We start from the raw sequence: 21,319 nt of genomic DNA on the forward strand, positions 1-21,319 counted from the left end.
TGCTGACATACTTTTCCCCAGCTTTGGGGAAATAATTATGTACACAGAGAACCGCAGTTGACAAACAATGCCTGAGGCTCATCTGCTAAGACAAATTGTTCTGTACTTCTTAGCACAGTAAGATACATTTTCAGAAACTGAGAACCAAAGATTATTTAAAACACAAGCAGAAAAATCACACATACTAGTCATACAAAAGATTGACTGATAACACTGAAATTCTGTCAAATAGATTTTCCTTGAGGCTTTCATTTCAAACAAGTCAGGAAAAAAAAAAATCCTAAAAAACCCACATGGCTTTGTCCTCTTTAGAGTTGCTTTCTCATTTAAAGTTTAAAAATAATATTTAGAAAAAGAATTACTTATTACAAGAGGGTTTATCTGTCTCAGTCAACTCATTGTGAGAGGTTAACAATTGCTTTTAATGTTCTAATGTCAAGAAGTTGGAAGGCAGAAATAAATTTTGCAATTAAATATATGGCACTATGTGTCTCCTAGGGTGGGATTTTGTATTTCCCCTATAGCCTAATTTAAAAAAAAATTATTCCTGTCCTGGCCGGTGTGGCTCAGTTGGTTAAGCGTAGTCCTGTCCACCAAAAAGTGGCAGTTCAATTCCTGGTCAGGGCACATATCCAGGTTCTGGGTTCAATCCCTGGTCGGGGTGTGTTTGAAAGGCATTGATCAATGTTTCTCTGTCCCAATGATGTTTCTCTCTCTCTCTCTCTCTCTCTCTCTCTCTCTCTCTTCCTCTCTTTAAAAATCAATAACATTTAAGAAAAAAAATTAAAAATTGATTCCTTTAAAAACTCAGAACTAAACATTGATAATTTTTCTACTTCTCTTTCAAATATTTCCTAACATTTTCACCAAGTTTTTGCTTCGTGTTTGGATAGCATTTGCCATGACCTTTGTGTAAGAATTTTCCTCAGCCACCTTAAGGCTGGACAGTCCACTCCAGATACTCAATGCCAAAGGAAGCCCCACTAATGCCTCAAATGGGGGCTGGGGTGACCGGGGCAGTAGGAAGTAATAGCAGAGGGGTGGTATTAAGAAATTACTAACATGAGCTCAGTTGGCTGGAGCATCATCCTGTACAGCAGAAGGTTGTGGGTTCCATTCCTGGTCAGGGTACATACCTGGGTTGTAGGTTCAGTCCCTGGGGCACTTATGGGAGGCAACCAATTGATGTTTCTCTTGTACATCAATGTCTGTCTCTCTCTCTCTCTCTCTCTCTCTCTCCCCTTCCTCTCTCTAAAATCAATGAAAAACATATCCTTGGGTGAGGATTTAAAAAGGAAAAGAAGAAAAAAAAGAGAAATTGCCAACATGAAAGGCTCAAAGAGGCCAGGAGAACAGTTACCAAGATAATAAGAAACCTGTCCAATTCCATCTATAGTCTTTCCTTTGGGCCAGTTGAACATGGAGCTATTTTGTTTTTTAACTTCACATACCCTTTGTAGAGTTCTCTGAGAGCTTGAAAACAAGAGAATACCAATAGAAACTGCAGGGTTTTTTCTTTTGGATAATGTATAACTTTTTACATCAATTTTCCACTGGAAAAACAGTACTATTGGAATTGGACTTTGTTTTATGGTTTTCTGTCCTACACTTTGTTTTCTATAAATTATATTTCACTAGAGGCCCGGTGCATGAAAATTCATGTACTGGGGCGGGGGGAAGGGGGTATCCCTCAGCCCAGCCAGTCCCCTGTCACAGTCCAGGAGCCCTCAGGGGCAGGAGGCAACCCGGTGATCAGGGGAAGGCGACGCCCGCATCACACCTCTGCTGCTGCCACTGCCGGCAGCACAAGCCTCAGCTGGCCCTGGTTACCTGAGCCTCGGGCAGCCCTGGGCGGCTGGGGGGCTGAGGGAACTGGGTGCTGCCATCTTGTGGCTGTAGGCGCTGCCATCTTTGAGGGTGTGGCAGTCAATTAGCATATTCCTTCCTTATTGGCTGTGGGCGCCACCATCTTTGCAATGGTGTGAGGGTCAATTAGCATATTTCCTCTTTATTAGATAGGATTTCTACAAATGAATTAAGCAGGAAGTTATACTAAACCAACTAAAACAGAAATGCTAGGTTTAAATTCTGACTTGAATGCTGGCCAAAATGATAAGAGAGCTCACACTGGGGACCACCCACAAGCAAGCAGAGAAGTCCTATGAGTCCTTCTTTGGAAGAGTATGAACACTTAACTCCCAGGACACATCTGTGGTTTAGCGATATGAAGTCCTTTGTCGCTGTTACAGAACTTTAAATTCATGTACTTCATTTGGTGTAACCAAACCATCCTACATACTTCATACAATCATGACCTTTGAAAAGAGGCGTGAATTAAGTTCTTAAAAATAAAGGTACTCTAACTGAAAAAGTCATATAAAATTCCCTTTGTGTTACTTCTTGTAAACTATCATTCATTGAATTCTGCAATGTAATTTTTTTTCTTCTTTGAAAGCAACTTGCACGCATAACATTTTTTTAGTCTTCTTGGGGTGATTTTCTTTTCTCCACAAAAAACCAATTAAGGACGTTGTACCAATTTACTCTTACTTCCTTCCTGTTCATTGAGTTTAAAGTGGGTATAGGCAAGAATGCCAAATAATGTACATAACATGCCAAGACACTGATTAACTGACAGCGGATCCTTAAATAAAACATAGCCTCCAAATAAAGTGATGCAGAACTTGAAGTGTCCAAACATGTTGTAGCTGAGGGTTTTGGATAAGGATAAAAAGGAATAACAGGCGAGGTGCTATATTCACACACACACACGCACACGCACACACCCGCACACACACACACACACAGCAAGGGCTTCCTGAAGCTGGAAAGAATGGCGTGACACACAGCCGGAACAGCTAGCCGTCCACCCTGCCCCTCGTCTAAAGAACAACGGGAGCTTCAGTGAAGTGCTGGGTCCATCCTAGTTCCACAGGTAGGTTTCAGCAATGAGTCAGTGACAGGAGACTGCGTCAGCTATTCCTGCTCACCTCTCCAAAGAGAGAAAAGGGGCTAAAACAGAAAGTTAGGAAAGGAATTCCGAGCAAGGTAGAGAGAAGACATGTTGTACAGCAATTTATGACTGTTTCAAAGTGCCATTTCTAACAATAACTTCCCTTGGCAAGTGAGGTGAGATGCGACGTGTAAGGCACCAGAGAGCTGCCTCAAGGCAAGCTCTCCGTATGCTTATTTAGGAGGGTGTGAGGGGAGGGGAAGGAAGCAATACTGAGCCCCAATGACATGCCAGGCACTAAGCACCCTGTGTGTTAGCTATAGTAATAGTTATCAGCAGCAGTATTGATGCATAATAAACACCTGCCAGGAGGTGCCTGACATATTCTCTCAAACACTCAAAACCAACCAACCATCACTTCGTAGATATCATTTCCCCCATTTCTTAAGTGACGAGAGTGAGGTCCGAGAGCTCTCACGCCTTGCTCAGGCCCACAGGTAGGGGCAGAGCTGGCGTGTGCACCTGATCTGCCTCACTTCAAAGCCTAGGCTCTTTGCTCTGTTCTGGGGCCAACTGAGCAGCCAGGAAGCTCCTCTCCGCAGGAAAGTGCTGGCGTGTCACAGGGTTACCTGAGCCTGCCTGACCCAACAGAGGCGACTTCCTCAGAGACAGGATCTTCCCAAGGATCGTCATGAGAACATGAGAACTATGCTTATTTCCAATGAGGAGCTATCTTCAAGTGCACTGCCTCTACCACTGTGGCATTCCTTTATCGCCCAGCCTCTTTTAAGAAGATCACGATGTGTTAAAGATATTTATACAAGAGGGAAGGCTAATTTAAAGAAATTCTTCAGGAATCCTTTTGTCAATAAAAAGAAGAGCAGCTATACTTGGTATTTACAATTCCTCTCTCCAATTTTCCATTCGTTAATTTTCACTTCAGCACCCTGAAAGCTTTTCTCAAAACTGTCAGGACCTCCGCCTTGCAACCCCCCTCCATGGATTACCAGTCTCGCTCGCACCTGACCTGTCGGTGGCATCCCTCCTCACTTGGTTTCTACAGCACTCTCCTTCCTTTCCGCCTCGGTCGCGCTTTCCCTGTCTCTTCCACCTGGCTCCTCTCATCCCTCTGAGCTCGAAACACTGAATGGTGCAGGATTCCATCTTTGGGCGTCTTTTCTTCTACTTCTTTGCTTGGCCTTCTCAACCAGTCTCACCACTTTAAACCACTGGCTCTCTCTGGACTCTCCCCAGCTAAGACCCTGAGCTTCCAGACTTGTTCACCCAAAACTGAGCATGTGCTCTTCCTCCCCACCCCCAAACCTCAGGGCTGTCCCATCCCAGCTGACGGCAACTCCATTCTACCATGTGCTCAGGACAAAACCAAAGGAGTCAACCTTGTTTTCCCTCATATTCTCCACATCCAATTTGTCAGAAAAACCTGTTAGTTCTACTTAAATATATCCAGCCCTGGCCGGTGTGGCTCAGCTGGTTGGGTGTCTTCCTGCGCACTGAAAGATCACTGGTTCAATTCCCAGTCAGGGCACATGCCACGGTTGAGGGCTTAATCCCTGGTAGGGGGTCTGCAGGAGGCAGTCGATTGATATTTTGTTCTCACATCAATGTTTCTCCCTCTCCCTCTCCTTTCCTCTCTAAGAAAAATCAATAACAATATTTTATGAAATATCCAGAATCCAATAACTTCTCACTGTATCCACTGCTACCACCCTGGAACCAAACCACTGTTACTTCTAAATTAGAATATTGCAATGGCCTCGACAATTTCCTTTCCTGCGTTGCTTCACATAGTCCAGTGGTTTGGTTCAATGGTAGCAGTGGATATAGTGAGGGGTGGACTCTGCCACCTAGACAAGGTCTGATACATAACTGGGGTCAGGGAGTGCTACTGGCATCTACAGAGGCCAGGGATCCTGCCAAACATTCTACAACGCATAGGACAGGCCCCTGCAACAAAGAATTGTCTGGCCAAAAAGGTCAATAGCACTGATTTGGGAAACCCTGCTTTATTCTTGACACGGTGGACCAGAGTGACCTTATTAGAACATAAGTAAAACCATGTCATTTCTCTGCTCAAAACTCCAGCGGCTTCCCTTCTCACTCAGAGGGACGGTCCTTCCGTAAGAGTTCTACCCCACCTGGCTCCATCACCTCTCAGTCCTACTACACACCTCCCTCTGCGCTTCCTGCTCCAACCGCAAGGGCCCCCTTGTTCCTTAGGGCTCCTCACCCACCGTTCCCTCGCCTGATCTGCCTAGAGTAACCTCTTTCCCTTCAGGTCTTTACTCAAAAGTCCCCTTCTTACAGAGGCCTTCCTGACTTCTCCCCCTAAAATTTCACTCTGTCCGCAACATTCCATATCCTCATCCCTGCTTTATTTTTTCTCCCTGGCACTTAACACTATCTAACACAAATCTGTATATTTTCTTTTTGTGTTTTGTTGATAGTCTGTTTAAGCCCATGAGAGCAAAGATTTTTGTCTATTTTATTATATCTCCAGTGCCTGACATACAGTAGATATTCAATATGTAAACAGAAACTCAATGAACAGTTTACAGTGGGTGTTCAACAGATGTTTGTTGAATGCATAAATGTTCTTATTAAGGGCACACACTTGGATGCCTTGACGTGGCGCATGGTGCAGGAGTTTGGGACCAGACTGCACGGTTTGAAATCTAGATGCAGCACTTACTTCTCAGCTACCCGACCTCGAGTTACTGACTCTCTGCACCTCAACTTCCTCCTCTGCAAAATACAGGAATAGAATTTACCCGACAGAGCCGCTGTGAGAACTAAATGCCTAACATACCCACGGTGACTGGAGAAGTACCTGGCACAAAATAAACATTTATTAAGTGTTGTTCTTTTAAAAAAGTGATTATTTATTGATAGCTGGCAAGTAGGATGCTTTTTTACTTTGATGACATCAGTGTTCACTCACTTATATAAATCAGTACACTATGACATAACATCACTAAACTACTTCTCTGATGTAAAGAAGTCCATTCTTTGCATTTGCCTAAGAGTGGAGCAAAGGGAAATGAGAAAAGAAACAGAATGACAAGCAGAATGTTAAGAACTGGTAGTTGAGTTTGATTCAGACCTTCAGGGTATGACTTCATTTCTTAAATACTGAGAAAAATAGGCACACCCATATCCACATAAGCACAAAAACATATGCTAGAATTCAGAGGTCACATGTCAATTTCAGAGGCCTGGTTATATTTTGTCATGTGGATAACCACACCTCTACTTTGTTACTATAGATAACTGAGAATTGACTGAAGACCCAAGCATCCATCCCATTATTCAACCCACAAACATTTATTTAACCCCACTGTGCAAGAAATGGTTTTCTATGTTAATTTTGATAAGGGAAAGGGTCATCTATGATGTGAGAAAATGAAAGAATGTTCATGATACAGAATGCTAATGCATTTTCCCAGTTCGCATTTCTTTAAGTTTCTACAGGCTTAAGTGTGGAATGAGATGATTAATGATTAAAAATAACTCACTCTACTCAAATTAGGCCATGCAATAGTAATTGTCAGACTCAAGGAAGTTAATGTGATGGTGTTTTAGAAAAATATAAAAGACTATGCATTTGTAAGTCATTAGGAAAAGGATACGTGACTGGTGAAGTGTTCCCAATGATCCAATAAATTGATAAGTTCACCATGAAAGCTATTACTCCAGATAGAAGCACCATAAGCTACAAATAAAGCAAAAGAATCATTAATGCAGCTTCAATCATTATAATCTTCAAGTGAAAATACATTTCATTAGGCATTTCTAAAAACTCAAATATCAACCATTAGGAACAAAATTTTTAAAAAGAATCAATTTAAACCCTGGCCAATGTGGCTCAATTGATTGGGCGTTGTCCCTTACACCAGGAGGTTGCCGGTTTGTTTCCTGTTCAAGGGCACATACTTAGATTTGGGGCTCGATCCCCAGTAGGGGGTATGCAGGAGGCAGCTGATCATCGATGTTGTGCTCTCACATTAATGTTTCTCTCTATCTTCCTCTCCCTTCCTCTCTCTAAAAATCAATAAACTATTCTTTTGTTTTTTTGTGTTTTTTTTTAAAGAATCAATTTGAAAGACAACAAGAATTGAAGGTAAAAGAATAGAATAAATAATATTCAGAAATGTAATTTTGTCTAAAAAAACTGAAAGGAAAATCTACACTAATAATAGAGGAATATGCAAATTGTCCAGGATGCTGTCATGTAAGGATCAATCAGGAGGGGGTTGCCGCGGTGGAGAGCTCTCAGCACACCTGTGCTGCGGGTCCAAAGGGCAAGGAGAGGAAGGGAGAACAGATAGGCAATTAAGGGGATCAGGCCAGGAGGGGAGAGCAGTTAGGGGGATCAGGCCGGCAGTGGACAGCAGATAGGCAGTTAGGGGGATCAGGCCAGGAGGGGAGAGCAGTTAGGCAGTTAGGGGGATCAGGCCAGGAGGTGAGAGCAGTTAGGCAGTTAGGGGGATCAGGCCAGGAGGTGAGAGCAGATAGGCAGTTAGGGGGATCAGGCCAGGAGGTGAGAGCAGTTAGGCAGTTAGGGGGATCAGGCCAGGAGGTGAGAGCAGTTAGGCAGTTAGGGGGATGAGGCCGGCAGTGGACAGCAGATAGGCAGTTAGGGGGATCAGGCCAGGAGGGGAGAGCAGTTAGGCAGTTAGGGGGATCAGGCCAGGAGGTGAGAGCAGTTAGGCAGTTAGGGGGATGAGGCCGGCAGTGGACAGCAGATAGGCAGTTAGGGGGATCAGGCCAGGAGGTGAGAGCAGATAGGCAGTTAGGGGGATGAGGCCAGGAGGGGAGAGCAGTTAGGCAGTTAGGGGGATCAGGCCAGGAGGTGAGAACAGATAGGCAGTTAGGAGGATCAGGCCAGGAGGTGAGAGCAGTTAGGCAGTTAGGTGGATCAGGCCTGGAGTGGACAGCAGATAGGCAGTTAGGGGGATCAGGCCAGGAGGGGAGAGCAGTTAGCAGTTTAGGGGGATGAGGAGGCCGGCAGGTGGACAGCAGATAGGCAGTTAGAGGGGGATTAAGGCCAGGAGGGAGAGCAGTTAGGCAGTTAGGGGATTAGGCCCGGCAAGTGGACAGCAGATAGGCAGTTAGGGGATCAAAGGCCAGAAGGGGAGGAGCAAGTTAGGCAGTAGGGGGATCAGGGCGGCAGTGGACAGCAGTAGTCAAGTTAGGGGGGATCAGGCCAGGCAGGTGAGAGCAGATAGGCATTAGTGGGATTAGGCCAGGAGGTGGAGAGCAGATTAGGCAGTTAGGGGGATTAGGCCAGGAGGGGAGAGCAGTTAGGCAGTTAGGGGGATGAGGCCGGCAGGGGACAGCAGATAGGCAGTTAGGGGGATCAGGCCAGGAGGGGAGAGCAGTTAGGCAGTTAGGGGGATGAGGCCGGAAGTGGACAGCAGATAGGCAGTTAGGGGGATCAGGCCAGGAGGGGAGAGCAGTTAGGCAGTTAGGGGGATCAGGCCGGCAGTGGACAGCAGTTAGGCAGTTAGGGGGATGAGGCCGGCAGTGGACAGCAGATAGGCAGTTAGGGGGATCAGGCCAGGAGGTGAGAGCAGTTAGGCAGTTAGGGGGATCAGGCCAGGAGGTAAGAACAGATAGGCAGTTAGGAGGATCAGGCCAGGAGGGGAGAGCAGTTAGGCAGTTAGGGGGATCAGGCCAGGAGGTGAGAACAGATAGGCAGTTAGGAGGATCAGGCCAGGAGGGGAGAGCAGTTAGGGGGATCAGGCTGGCAGTGGACAGCAGATAGGCAGTTAGGGGGATCAGGCCAGGAGGGGAGAGCAGTTAGGCAGTTAGGGGGGATCAGCCAGGAGGTAAGAACAGATAGGCAGTTAGGAGGATCAGGCCAGGAGGGGAGAGCAGTTAGGCAGTTAGGGGGATCAGGCCAGGAGGTGAGAACAGATAGGCAGTTAGAGGGATCAGGCCAGGAGGGGAGAGCAGTTAGGCAGTTAGGGGGATCAGGCCAGGAGGTGAGAACAGATAGGCAGTTAGGAGGATCAGGCCAGGAGGGGAGAGCAGTTAGGCAGTTAGGGGGATCAGGCCAGGAGGTGAGAGCAGTTAGGCAGTTAGGGGGATCAGGCCAGGAGGGGAGAGCAGTTAGGCAGTTAGGGGGATCAGGCCAGGAGGGGAGAGCAGTTAGGCAGTTAGGGGGATCAGGCCAGGCAGTGGAGAGCAGTTAGGCAGTTAGGGGGATCAGGCCAGGAGGGGAGAGCAGTTAGGCAGTTAGGGGGATCAGGCCAGGAGGGAGAGCAGTTAGGCAGTTAGGGGGACAGGCCAGGAGGTGAGAACAGATAGGCAGTTAGGGGGATCAGGCCAGGAGGGGAGAGCAGTTAGGCAGTTAGGGGGATCAGGCCAGGAGGGGAGAGCAGTTAGGCAGTTAGGGGGATCAGGCCAGGAGGGGAGAGCAGTTAGGCAGTTAGGGGGATCAGGCCAGGAGGGGAGAGCAGTTAGGCAGTTAGGGGGATGAGGCCAGGAGGGAGAGCAGTTAGGCAGTTAGGGGGATCAGGCCAGGAGGGGAGAGCAGTTAGGCAGTTAGGGGGATCAGGCCAGGAGGGGAGAGCAGTTAGGCAGTTAGGGGGATCAGGCCAGGAGGGGAGAGCAGTTAGGCAGTTAGGGGGATCAGGCCAGGAGGGGAGAGCAGTTAGGCAGTTAGGGGGATCAGGCCAGGAGGGGAGAGCAGTTAGGCAGTTAGGGGGATGAGGCCGGCAGTGGACAGCAGATAGGGGGATCAGGCCAGCAAGGGAGAGCAGTTAGGCAGTTAGTGGGATCAGGCCAGGAGGGGAGAGGAGTTAGGGGGATCAGGCCAGCAGGGGAGCCGTTAGGGGCATGAGGCAGACAGGTAGGTGAGCAGTTAGGAGCCAGTGGTTCTGGATTGCAAGAGGGATCCTGGATTGGAGAGGGTGCAGGCTGGGCTGAGGGATGCCCCCCCCTCCCTGTGCATGAATTTTGTACACCGGGCCTCAAGTTCTCCAATAATATCCTGCCTCTGAATGTGAATATCCAAGTTCATTTTCTTATCCATCTGAAGAAAAATTACTTTTTAAAAAAATTTAATATTATGAAAGTAATACATGTTTATCATAGAAAAATCAGAAAATAAAGAGAAACATAAAATAATTTTTATAATCCCAACCATCAACCACTGTTAATACTTTAGCATATATTCTTCCAGATCTTTCTTCTATTGAATTGCTCATATTTGTTCTTATTTAAATTAAATCAATATGTATTCATTGGATATCTACAAAACGAGGCCACGCCTTGTGAGGAACACAGTATGTTCTTGTCCTCAAAGAGCTTAGAAAACACTTAAGGACACAAAGTCATGGTAATCATAGCTTACACTTACATAGTCATTATTATGTGCCAAGAATTGTCCTAAATGTTTTACATATATTACTTCATTTAATCCTCACAAACCCCATGAGGTAGTAAAATATTATCCCTTTTATAGACGAGAAAACAGGACACAGTGAGGTGAAGTAATCTGCCTGAGACCACACAGCCAGGAAGTGGCGGGCTGAGATTTAAACCCAGCAGTCTGGTAATGGAGACCCTGCTTTTAACCCACTCTCTTATGCTACCTCTTAGCCACATGAAAGCGAGAGTGCAATGCAAGATTTCTGTCTCAGGCAATAAAAGAATATGAGCTACCTCATTTATAGGCAAACAGACAATATAGGTTCTATATGAATCTCTAGGCAGGACACACCATTTTGGGCTGGGATAATGAGAAAAGTCTTTGGATTTCAAATGTATGTATCCATTAAAGAAAAAAGAGGGGGCGGGATTTCAAGCAGAGGGAACAGTATGGGTCAAAGCATGGAGGCATGAAAACAAAAGGTACATACATAGGATAGTGAATAAGACAACTTGGCTGAGGACTGAGGAACAACGTGGGCTGAACCACTGTATACGTATACAGCATTCCGTTCAAACCTATCTCACACTTTTATTTTAAAAGTTATAGTCATTTTTTTATTTCTAAAATAAGAGAGTTTAGATAAAATATTAGTTATGATTTGAATTAGTAAGTAGTTTACATTCCAAAGAGATGAATAAGTCATATTGGAAGATTCTTTCTGTCTCATGTGGGTTTTTTCAGTTTCAGATCAGCACAGTCATAAGAGGCCTAGTGGAGTTGGATTTGTGTCTTATTTAGGTAAAAAGAGTAATCTGTCATTTGTTTAATAAAAGTGAGGCCCATTACATTTTCTTTCTTTATCTTATTTTTTTATTAAATTGATTGGGGTAACATTGGTCATAAATTTTCAATTAAGAGAAACTTGCTCCTTAAATATTGTAAAAAATATATATTTTATTGACTTTTACAGAGAGAAAGGGAGAGGAATAGAAAGCTAAAACATTGATGAGAGAGAAACATCGATCAGCTGCCTCCTGTACGCCTCCTACTGGGGATCGAACTCGCAACCAAGGTACATGCCCTTGACCAGAATCGAACCCTGGACCTTTCAGTCCGAGGGCCGATGCTCTATCCTCTAAGCCAAACTGGTTAGGGCAACTCCTTGAAGATTTTAAAAACTGTTTCTAAAAATATATCATTGTTAATTTTATTGAGTTCACAGAATGTTACATACTTATTCTTGATGACTTAGCATTAAAAATACAATTACAAGCTCTACTTTGAGGCAATGATGCCCTCTAGGGACATTAGAGAAGGAAGGTGACTTTCCCTTACTTAAATGGCCTTAGTGCACTAAGTATCTTTGACTTGCCTTATGGCTTTTCTGCTGCTCTCTTCTTTCAAATCTGTCAGAGGACCTATGACAAAAAACCTCTCCATTTCTAATTTAAGATGTCTAAGCTGCAATGGTTTGAAGACCAGATCACTAAGATGGTTAGAACTTTTGTAAGATTAATAGGAAATATCTGACAGAGGGGACAGCAATTTCTATTTTGGAAAAAAGGGTTTGTGTTGGTATGGGCTTGCCCAGGGTGGGAATGGCTGGTGGGGGGAGGGAGGGGTGTCAAGAGGGAAAAAGGAGACATATGTAAAATTTTAGACAAATAAAAAGGGGATTTATGTCAAAGCACGTGAGTTTAAAACAACTATCAATCTGCTTACAGGCAGCACAGTGGATTGGTGAAGAATATGGACTTTGGGGCCAGAAAGCATCGATTCCAATTCTAGCTCTGCTTACGAGCTGTGGGATCTCAGGTCGGTTACTTAACTCTCTGGCTCTGTTTCCTCATCAGTCAATATAGGGAGAAAATAGCATGGATCCACACAATAAAACTGTTATAAGCAAGCTAATATTTGCAAAGTGCTTAGAACAGAGCCTAAATAGACTAAGGGCTATGTAAGTTTGATAAGTTAACACCACTAACAAAAAAAAGACATTCCTATTGACTGTGTTCCAAAGGTTACACGGGAAGCAGACATTCCTTCCCTAAGTGGGGGATTATACTTTCTAACTTAAAATATCACCAAAGTACATATCGCTTTGACCTGGCAATTCTACTTTTAGGATTCTATTTCATTAAAAAAAAAAAGTACCAGTTCACCCTAGCCGGTTTGGCTCAGTGGATAGAGCGTCGGCCTGTGGACTGAAGGGCCCAGGTTCAATTCTGGTCAAGGGCACATGCCTGGGCTGTGGGCTCAATCCCCAGGAGAGGGCGTGCAGGAGGCAGCCAATCAATGATTCTCTCTCATCATTGATGTTTTTATCTCTCTCCCTTCCTCTCTGATATCAATAAAAAATATATATATTTAAAAAAGAGTTACTTTAAAAAAAGATACTTTCATGAGATATTACATGAGAAAAGTAAGATACAGAAAATCATGTGATATGATGCCATTTTTGTAACCAAACAAATGTCTATTTATGTATAAATATATGTGTGCTTTGTGTATGTTGATATATGGGTATGTATACTAAGGAGAAAAATATGAAACAACAAATACTAAATGTTGACATGTCTTACTTCAAGGGACAGGAATGGGATAATGATATGTGGAAGTGTGCATGGGAAAAGGAATCCATGATGGAAAAAAAAAAGCATATATGGTAAGGATCCGTGCATATAAAATTATATATCCACACATACAAACACACATACATGTGTGTCTATGTATCTGAAAAATAGATGGAATAATCACGAAAATGATAAAGGTGATTATCTTGGCTTTAGAGGACCTTCACTTTCTTTATATTTTTACTAGGAGCCCGGTGCACGAAATTCGTGCACTGGGTGTGGGGGGTGGGGGGAGTGTCCCTCAGCCCAGCCTGCCCCCTCTCACATACTGGGAGCCCTCAGGCGTTGACCCCCATCACCCTCCAATCGCAGGATCGGCCCCTTGCCCAGGCCTGATGCCTCTGACAGAGATGGGGGTCCCCTGTCCAAGCCTGACACCTCTGACAGAGGCGTCAGGCCTGGGCAGGGGACCCTCATTTCCCCCCATCACTGGTTCTGCCCCCAGCCCAGGCCTGATGCCTCGGGCCCAGGCATCAGGCCAGAGGCGTAGACCCCCATCACCCTCCGATTGCCTGATCGGCCCCTTGCCCAGGCCTGACGCCTCCGCCAGAGGTGTCAGGCTTGGACAGGGGACCCCCATCTCCCCCCATCACTGGCTCTGGCCCCTGCCCAGGCCTGAGGCCTCTGGCCCAGGAATCATGCCTGGGCAGGGGACCCCCATCTCCCTCTGATCGCTTGCTCCACCCCCCGCCCAAGCCTGACGCCTCTGACCCAGGCTTCAGGCCTGGGCAAGGGGATCATCATATCCCCCCAACCCCCGGCTCCGCCCCCAACCCAGGCCTGATGCCTCGGGCAGAGGAGTTGGCCCTCATCACCCTCCGATCACCAATCGCCGGATCAGCCCCTTGACCAGGCCTGAGGCCTCCGGCAGAGGTGTCAGGCCTGGGCAGGGGACCCCCAGCTCCCCGCGGTTGCAGGCTCCGCCCCTGCCCATGCAAATTAACTGCCAACTAAGATTGGCAGTCCGGCCCAGGCAGCGGGGACCCGCAGCTGCAGTGGCCCCGCGATCGTGGGCTTTGCTTTAGGCCCAGGCAAGGGACCCCTAGCTCCTGGGACTGCCAGCTTCAACCGTGCCCAGCTCCCTCGCTGGCTCCACCCCTACTTCCTGCTATCACTGGCCAGGGCGGAAAAGGCACCTGATTCTCCGATCATGGCTGGGGGGCATGTTTCTTTTCTTTTTTTTTTTAATTTTTTTTAAAGTATATTTTATATTTTATTGATTTTTTACAGAGAGGAAGGGAGAGGGACAGAGAGCCAGAAACATCGATGAGAGAGAAACATTGATCAGCTGCCTCCTGCACAACTCCCACTGGGGACGTGCCCGCAACCCAGGCACATGCCCTTGGCCAGAATCGAACCCGGGACCCTTCAGTCCGCAGACCGACGCTCTATCCACTGAGCCAAACCGGTCAGGGCAATGTTTCTAACTCTCTATCCCTCTCCCTTCCTTTCTGTAAAAAATCAATAAAATATATTTTTTAAAAAAGAGAAAGAAATGTTAATGGACTTCTTTAAGAAGAAAGAAGATAAAAACAAAATCAATAAGCCTATATTTTCACTGTAAAAAAGTAAAATAAAAGTAGGTACCTGAATTATTTGTGGGCTATAGCTTTGAGTGGTCAGAACAGTAATCAGGCATTAGCAGACCTGAATTTTAGGCCTGGTTTTGTCACTATCTGTCTGACCCTAAGCAAGTCCCTTAATCTTCATGCCTCAGTTTCTTCATCTAAAAAATAATCCTTACGCCAAACCGGTTTGGCTCAGTGACTAGAGCGTTGGCCTGCGGACTGAAAGGTCCCAGGTTTGATTCCGGTCAAGGGCATGTACTTTGGTTGCGGGCACATCCCCAGTAGGAGGTGTACAGGAGGCAGCTGGTCCATGTTTTCTCTCTCATCGATGTTTCTAACTCTCTATCCCTCTCCCTTCCTCTCTGTAAAAAATCAATAAAATATATTTTTAAAAAATAATCCTTACTTTGCTTCCCTGAAAGGATAATGATGAATATTAAATATGAGGATGGATCTGAAACAGTGCTCTGAACATTAAAACTGCATTAATGGAGGGGTTGTTATTATTTTGTTTCTTAGACACAAAAAACAATTAGAACTCACCAAAGCAGAAACTGACCAGGGGCTGAAGAGTCCTCCTTCTCCAAATAGTGGCTCAAAGAAGGGCACTGCGACCAGCAACATGCCCGATGACATTGGAGCCTGGTAGTACAGCAGCTGCATTGAGTTAACTTGCAATTCATGCTGTTTGGCTCCTACCCACTGAAAATTAGGAGATAAAACCAGTTAGGCAGAAAAAAAAATAGTATTACTCACTATAAAGCAAAGATGCAACTCTAGCCACAAAGATGGAAATGTGAGGCACAGGGCTGGGGGAAGAGGAAATGCCTGATTATTCTACAAAATTTCAAAGATCAATAACATATACAAATGTTCTTAAAGCACCGTGGATGAGAGGAGCTTTATTAATTCAGTGTCTGATCATGTATTTTCTTTTTTTTTTTTTTATCTCATTTTAGTTTTTTTTTCTTTCTTTTGATTATGTATCTTCTTCTGAATTATAAAGAAGAAGAAAAAGATCCTCTCTTCCCTCCCGATTCTAGTAAATGGGGATATCCATGCATACAGGAGCCCACAAGCATAAGAGATCTCAGGAAAATATGTCAGGAATGGAAATTTTGGTCATTAGTAGGAATACAGATGCAGTGTCCAACTTCATTTCTTTCTAAAATGCGCCCCCACAAAGAAACTGGGGGAAAGGGCAGACTAATTAGAGACAGACAGGAACCTCAGTTACCCCAGGTGGCTGCCAATGTATGTGGCTAGAAAGGTGTGTGAGGTCTTTCACTTCACTTTAAAAAGCCCAGTCAATGGTAAAAGGACTGAGGTCTTTCAATTCCTCTTTATGGATGACTTTTCTGTGGGTAATCTCCCTCTAATACATGTCGAGAAATGAGATGATCACAAACCCTAAACAACTATATCATTCAGCAGAATCAGCACCTCAAAGCCAAATCCCACCAGTCCTCTAAATGCTTCACAATTATAACTGCTTAAAGAAAGCTTGACAGGGCGGTTTGAATAAGATCTGGCAAAAACAGCCAGGCCTTTGAATAACTGCTCCTACATAATTCTTTTTCCTGTAGGTCTGGGTATCCTATTACATATACTCTAAGTCTATAGAACTTCACCAACACAAAAATAAAAGAGCAGGAAATCTGACACATACTCCTGCCAGCCTTAACTAACAGTCTTCTGTGACTATGAAGGACAAATAATTGATTCTTCTGCTGCTGGCTCCTTGGGGCACCGCAGTGAGCAGAAACGAAGGCAGAGTGTACCCCTGCCCCTCTGGCAGCCTCGCCAGGCAGCTGGGTATCTCTGACACGGACCCGCCTGGTGAGTCAGGGCCTCTACTTCCTCTTCTTGCACGGCAGCCTGGCTTCTGCCCACCACCCCTCTAATGCAACTGCTCCCTCAAAGGGCACCATCACCTCCAATAGCTCCATCCAAAGAACTCCCTTCCAATCTCCTCCTGCTGGAGCTCTCTGCAGAATCTGAAAATTTCTCTTGGAAGAACCTGATCTCTGGTTTGCACTGCTTCCTTTCTCACCCCTTCCTTCATTTACTATATTTAAGGCTGGTGTCTGGCCTTCCTCTTTTAACTCCCTAATTGGTTTCCATTACTATCTGCTGACATCTACAGCTCTGACCTCTTTCCTTGAGCATCCTTAAACTCACATCTTCAACAGTTTATGAGTTATCCTCACCCGCAAGCATGTCAAACTCGCAGCTGGTGGGCCACATGCCTTGTATATTTAAAGAGGAAAATTCCTTTTACCATCAACTGGGCTTTTTAAAGTGAATTGAAAGACCTCACACACCTTTCTAGCCACATTTATTTAAACGAGGCATGCGGCCCGCCTGTCGCGAGTTTGACATGCTTGAATCAGGACTTGTGTGAAATCGAGTTCATTTCTTCCTTCCCCAAATTAATTCCTCTTGCGTTGCTCCAATAATTGATATAATCTCCTCCAAGGATCAGACTCCTTGCTTTCCTTGCTCTCACATTCAGTCAGATCCCACTCATTCTTTCTTTGAAAGGTTTCTGGAGTGTTTTCCCTGACCTATTCCACTACCACTATGCTTGATGAGCACCCTCCCGTCTTCTCCTTGAACCATGGAGAGCTTCCGAACTGTTACCCTTCCTTCCCTCTCTTATTCATTCTTCATTACCATGAGTTAATTTTCTAAAACACAGGGAATGATCAAGTGACTCCCCTATCCACACTCCTTTCCTGATGCCTGCAGGGTGAAGAGCACACTTCCTTCTCATGACAGCTAAGACTCTACCATCTGGTCCCACCCACTTCTACGCCTTGTCCTTCCACAACAGTCTCACCAAACAAATCAAGTTCTCCAAGAATGCTCCATCACTGCAAAGAAAGACCTCTGCTATATTTATTTGCTAAGCAAATTCGTCTGTCCTTCGATGTAAATTGTTCACGTTTCTATGAAGACTTAACCCACCACCTTCTGGGGTAGAACTGCCACTTCCTCCCTGGTGTACCTCAGAACTTTCCTCATACCCTGAGCTATCCTACTTGTGATCAGCTGTCTAAATGTGTTTCTGCAATACTGGGTTATAGCTGCTTTTCATCGTTGTATCCTCAAGGCTAAGCATAAAGCAGAAGAAATGTCTGCTGAATGAATCAACAGTCTTTCCACACAGTATTTCTACAAAGATGACCACTCATCTTTTAACTCCTTTTAATGCCCCAGCAGAAATAACTGACAAATTATACCTGGATACAATGGGAAAATCCAACTTTCTTTAAAATGAATTTTGGGGAAATATACCTATTTTGTAACAGTACTTTTACCACTTACTAATAATGAAGAACTCTGCCCATTTGTTAGTCTACAATCATTCCTTGGTCAATCTCATTTCAAATATCCACCTGAGGGATATTGAATCCTTTGATTCTAATCTATAACATGTTGGGACTTGTGTGGACAAAAATGTTCATACTGGCATGAACAAGTGAGTGCTCTGAATTTAAATTATATATAGTGAATACAAGAAAGTCTAATATTCAACAAAATTTCTTGCCATATTTAATAAATATTTAATCCATACTGGGCAGAAAAAAAAAATAAGTTCATTTAGCAGAAAAGAATGCTCATTTACTTTATCTAAAACAAAAGTTAAACTCACTGCAGGACACACAGTATAATGTTCTTAAAGCACAAAGCTGAGCTTCCTCTGGTTACTCTCTGTAGTAAAAGACAATTTCTGGGAGCCAAGTGACAAGACTGCGTGGGTGCTCATCCTTTCATGCTGCTGGTGTTTTTTTCATACTGTTTCTCTGCCACTAAAATGTGTATTCAACCCCAGAATGTTTACATAACAACATTTCTGAAATGATCAGTATTATAAAGTTTAAGATGCTAAGGCTGTATCATTAAACTTCTAACACTCAGTAAGAATGCCTTAGTTTATAACTAGTAAATGTTTGCAAGAAAAGTAAAATTGGTTACACATTTTGACTCTAATTTCCCCATGCAGGCACACCCAGAATTTTCAGTCCAAGGTTTCCAGTATAGAGAAAATACTGTTTCACTGTACCCTACACCAACTTACTTCCCCGCCCAATATAAAAAACAAAAAATATACTTGTTCAGATTTTATGGTAATGAAGTAAGTGGATCCATGAGCAAATTTTTAACGAATGCCTGCTATATAGGCAAGACACTGTGCTAGTACAAGAAGTGAAATACCCATTGCTATAAAATATTGATATAAATTATTCGAAGCCAATAATTGTAACAGTAGCATTTTTTTGAGGCAAAGATTTATAAATCTGTAATTTTCCTTTCCCATTCAAATTTTTGAAAGTGTACTCACTCCTTTCACAATGTTATAATTTAAGAGTAAATGATACATGTAACCCATGAACTCAGTCCTCAAGCAAAAAGTCTTATTACTCATTTTGTGAAGAATTCCCAGAAAATAATGTACCACCACCCCAAACTCAAACTGTTAAGCATGGGTATTATACACTTACAAACAGGTAGGTGGGTATTTGGTGAGCATCGCACACCCAAGTTTCTCTGTCTCCTTTCTTCTCTTCACCTTGAGTCAGACAAGTTATGCAATGATGCTTTCTTCCTAACAGTCTATTGTCTCTATACTGTATTTTATAAACCTTGGGATACAGCTTCAATTATGAAATCTGCTAAAAAGGCACATAAAGAAAAAAAAATTACCAACCACTTGATAAAGGGATGTAACTAAAACACCAAGAGCAGCAAACACCATTCCAAGGAAATTAAACTTCACATCGTAATAAGAATTTAGGATTACACCTAAAGTTATAGGAATCTGTAAAGAAAAAGAGGTAAATGTTGTTCAGATTAAGTTCAAGAGTATTCCTTTCATGGTGTCTTACCAAGTTAATTTTAAAAAAACATCACTAGGAAACAATGAACCTCTATACATTTTTCTTTTCTATTTGAAAACACTGACTGTTAATCCTGTTTCCTTAAAGTTAAATATTATAGTTCTCACTGTGTTCACATTTAATTCTATTTAAAATTTTGGGTAGCCCTACCCGGTTTGGCTCGGTGGATAGAGCATTGGCCTGCGGACTGAAGGGTCCCAGGTTCGATTCAGGTCAAGGGCACATGCCCGGGTTGCGGGCTCGATCCCCAGTGGGGGGCGTGCAGGAGGCAGCCAATCAATGATTCTCTCTCATCATTGATGTTTCTATTTCTCTCTCCTTCTTCCTTCCTCTCTGAAATCAATAAAAAATATATATTTAAAAAAATAAAATAAAATTTTGGGTAAAATAATGAGTTAATGCATTGCACTTTGCAAGAAATGAATATCATATGCCGGGACATAGGAGGAAAAGAACCCCCAAACTAGTGTCTAAACAACATATAAACATAAACATATAACAATAGCACTTGGATCTTAAATACTGTAAATTATTAAGAGCTAAGATTATTTTAGTCCATTTCCTTCTATTTATAGATGCAGAAATCACTGCAGAATGTTGCTGCTGACATAGTCAGAGACATATTTTATCTTAAACCTTTAACGTTTATTATACATGGTTTGGTTCCCCTGGGGGAGGTGGGCTGTTTTCGGTTTGAGATTTTGCAGATATCTAATGGACTGAATTGCACTACCCAATGCAGCTTTTCTTTCTTACCGACCACAGCATTTAAGGATATCCAACAAACAGTAGTTATTAAAACGCACAAGCACACTTGTAGGCTAAGAGCCCAAAGGAGTGTCAAGATGGCTTTTTTCCATCTCCCCCAAGTAAGCCTTAAACTGACTGCTCACAGATGACACGTGTGTGGATTTCAAGATGATGAAAAAAAGCGTGGCGCAAGGTTAAACATTCAAAATTCCCGGTGAAAAAGACAGTCCAGGAGGTGGGATGTTAGAGGAGCGCCTTGCGAAGCTGAAGCTACTCACCAGCGTGAGCTGTATTTTGGTGGAAAAGGTTTTCTTGTAGCAGAGGGTCTGGATCACTATGATCACCGGCGTGGTCATGGCCTTGGCCAGCTGATAGGTGCCGATGGTGTTGTTCTGCAGGGAAAGGTTGGTGAAGACCACGAAGCCACAGAAGCTGAGGGCCAGGAGGAGGAGCTTGGAAGGCGGCAGACTCTTGGGGGCAAAGATGTTCAGCTTCTGGCAGAGGTACAAGCCCAGCCAGGTGACCACAAAGTGCACCAGGGTCAGGCTCATGTTGGGGAAGCCGTGGTGCACATAGATCCACTTGTTGAGGAACACGATGCAGATGGACACCAGCAGGTTGAGCAAGAGCCCGGCGGCGATGCGCCCATTGCCCCTCATTCTCTCCGCCAGCGATGCCATGACCCCCACGAAGCCCGGGCCCTTCAGCCTCGGAGAGGGACGCCCGGCCTGCCTCCGGCTGTCCTTGCCCTCTTCCTCCGCGGCCGTGTTCCCGCAGCCCCTGGCTTCAGCTTCTGGCCGGCTAGAGGGTCCCAGGCCAGCAACAGCAGAGTACACATGCTCTGCCACCGCCCATTGAGCCTGCGACGACGCGGCGGCACGTCCCGCGCGCCCCGCCCCTTGCCACGTGACTCGGGGCGCCGGCGATTCCGCCCCCAGCTGGGAGCCGAGCAGCCGCTACCCTGCGCAGGCGCACTGGGCTCATCGTGTGCAAAGCTGCGTTCTTCATTCTGTGTTCCCCCTTAATTGCCTAACCTGGACCCTGCGGGGCCTATCTGAGTTTCTTTTGATGTTTGGTATTTTCTGTGTGTCAGTCGACTCGACTTGCTAGGC

At 44.7% G+C, this 21,319-nt stretch overlaps 1 protein-coding gene across 2 annotated transcripts; it reads right to left on the reverse strand.

Annotated features, from left to right (window-relative positions):
- Positions 1 to 1,900: 1,900 nt before the first annotated feature.
- Positions 1,901 to 21,098, reverse strand: SLC35E3 (solute carrier family 35 member E3). Of its 2 annotated transcripts, XM_036299596.1 has the most exons (5): positions 20,486 to 21,097; positions 19,268 to 19,378; positions 15,097 to 15,255; positions 6,601 to 6,683; positions 1,901 to 2,708 (listed from the first exon to the last, which is right to left on the reverse strand). In XM_036299596.1, the coding sequence occupies exons 1-5, from the start codon at positions 20,885 to 20,887 to the stop codon at positions 2,522 to 2,524; spliced, it is 942 nt and encodes a 313-aa protein (XP_036155489.1). In that variant the 5' UTR covers positions 20,888 to 21,097; the 3' UTR covers positions 1,901 to 2,521. The 2 variants fall into 2 exon arrangements, with proteins under 2 accessions (XP_036155489.1, XP_036155490.1); XM_036299597.1 differs by lacking the exon at positions 19,268 to 19,378 and having other exon boundaries at positions 20,486 to 21,098.
- Between the last annotated feature and the right edge of the window lie 221 nt (positions 21,099 to 21,319).

This window comes from Myotis myotis, unplaced genomic scaffold (assembly GCF_014108235.1).
Source record: "Myotis myotis isolate mMyoMyo1 unplaced genomic scaffold, mMyoMyo1.p scaffold_m19_p_3, whole genome shotgun sequence".
In the NCBI taxonomy this organism is placed as follows: Eukaryota; Metazoa; Chordata; class Mammalia; order Chiroptera; family Vespertilionidae; genus Myotis; species Myotis myotis.

Coding starts and splice junctions, on each gene's coding strand:
- SLC35E3 (XM_036299596.1), bottom strand. CDS start 20,887: ATGGCATCGCTGGCGGAGAGAATGAGGGGCAATGGGCGCATCGCCGCC. Junction 6,684..15,096: donor CCTGGTCAGTTTCTGCTTTG/GTGAGTTCTAAT, acceptor CTTTATTTGTAG/CTTATGGTGCTTCTATCTGG. Junction 2,709..6,600: donor GGGAACACTTCACCAGTCAC/GTATCCTTTTCC, acceptor CAAAACCCTCAG/CTACAACATGTTTGGACACT.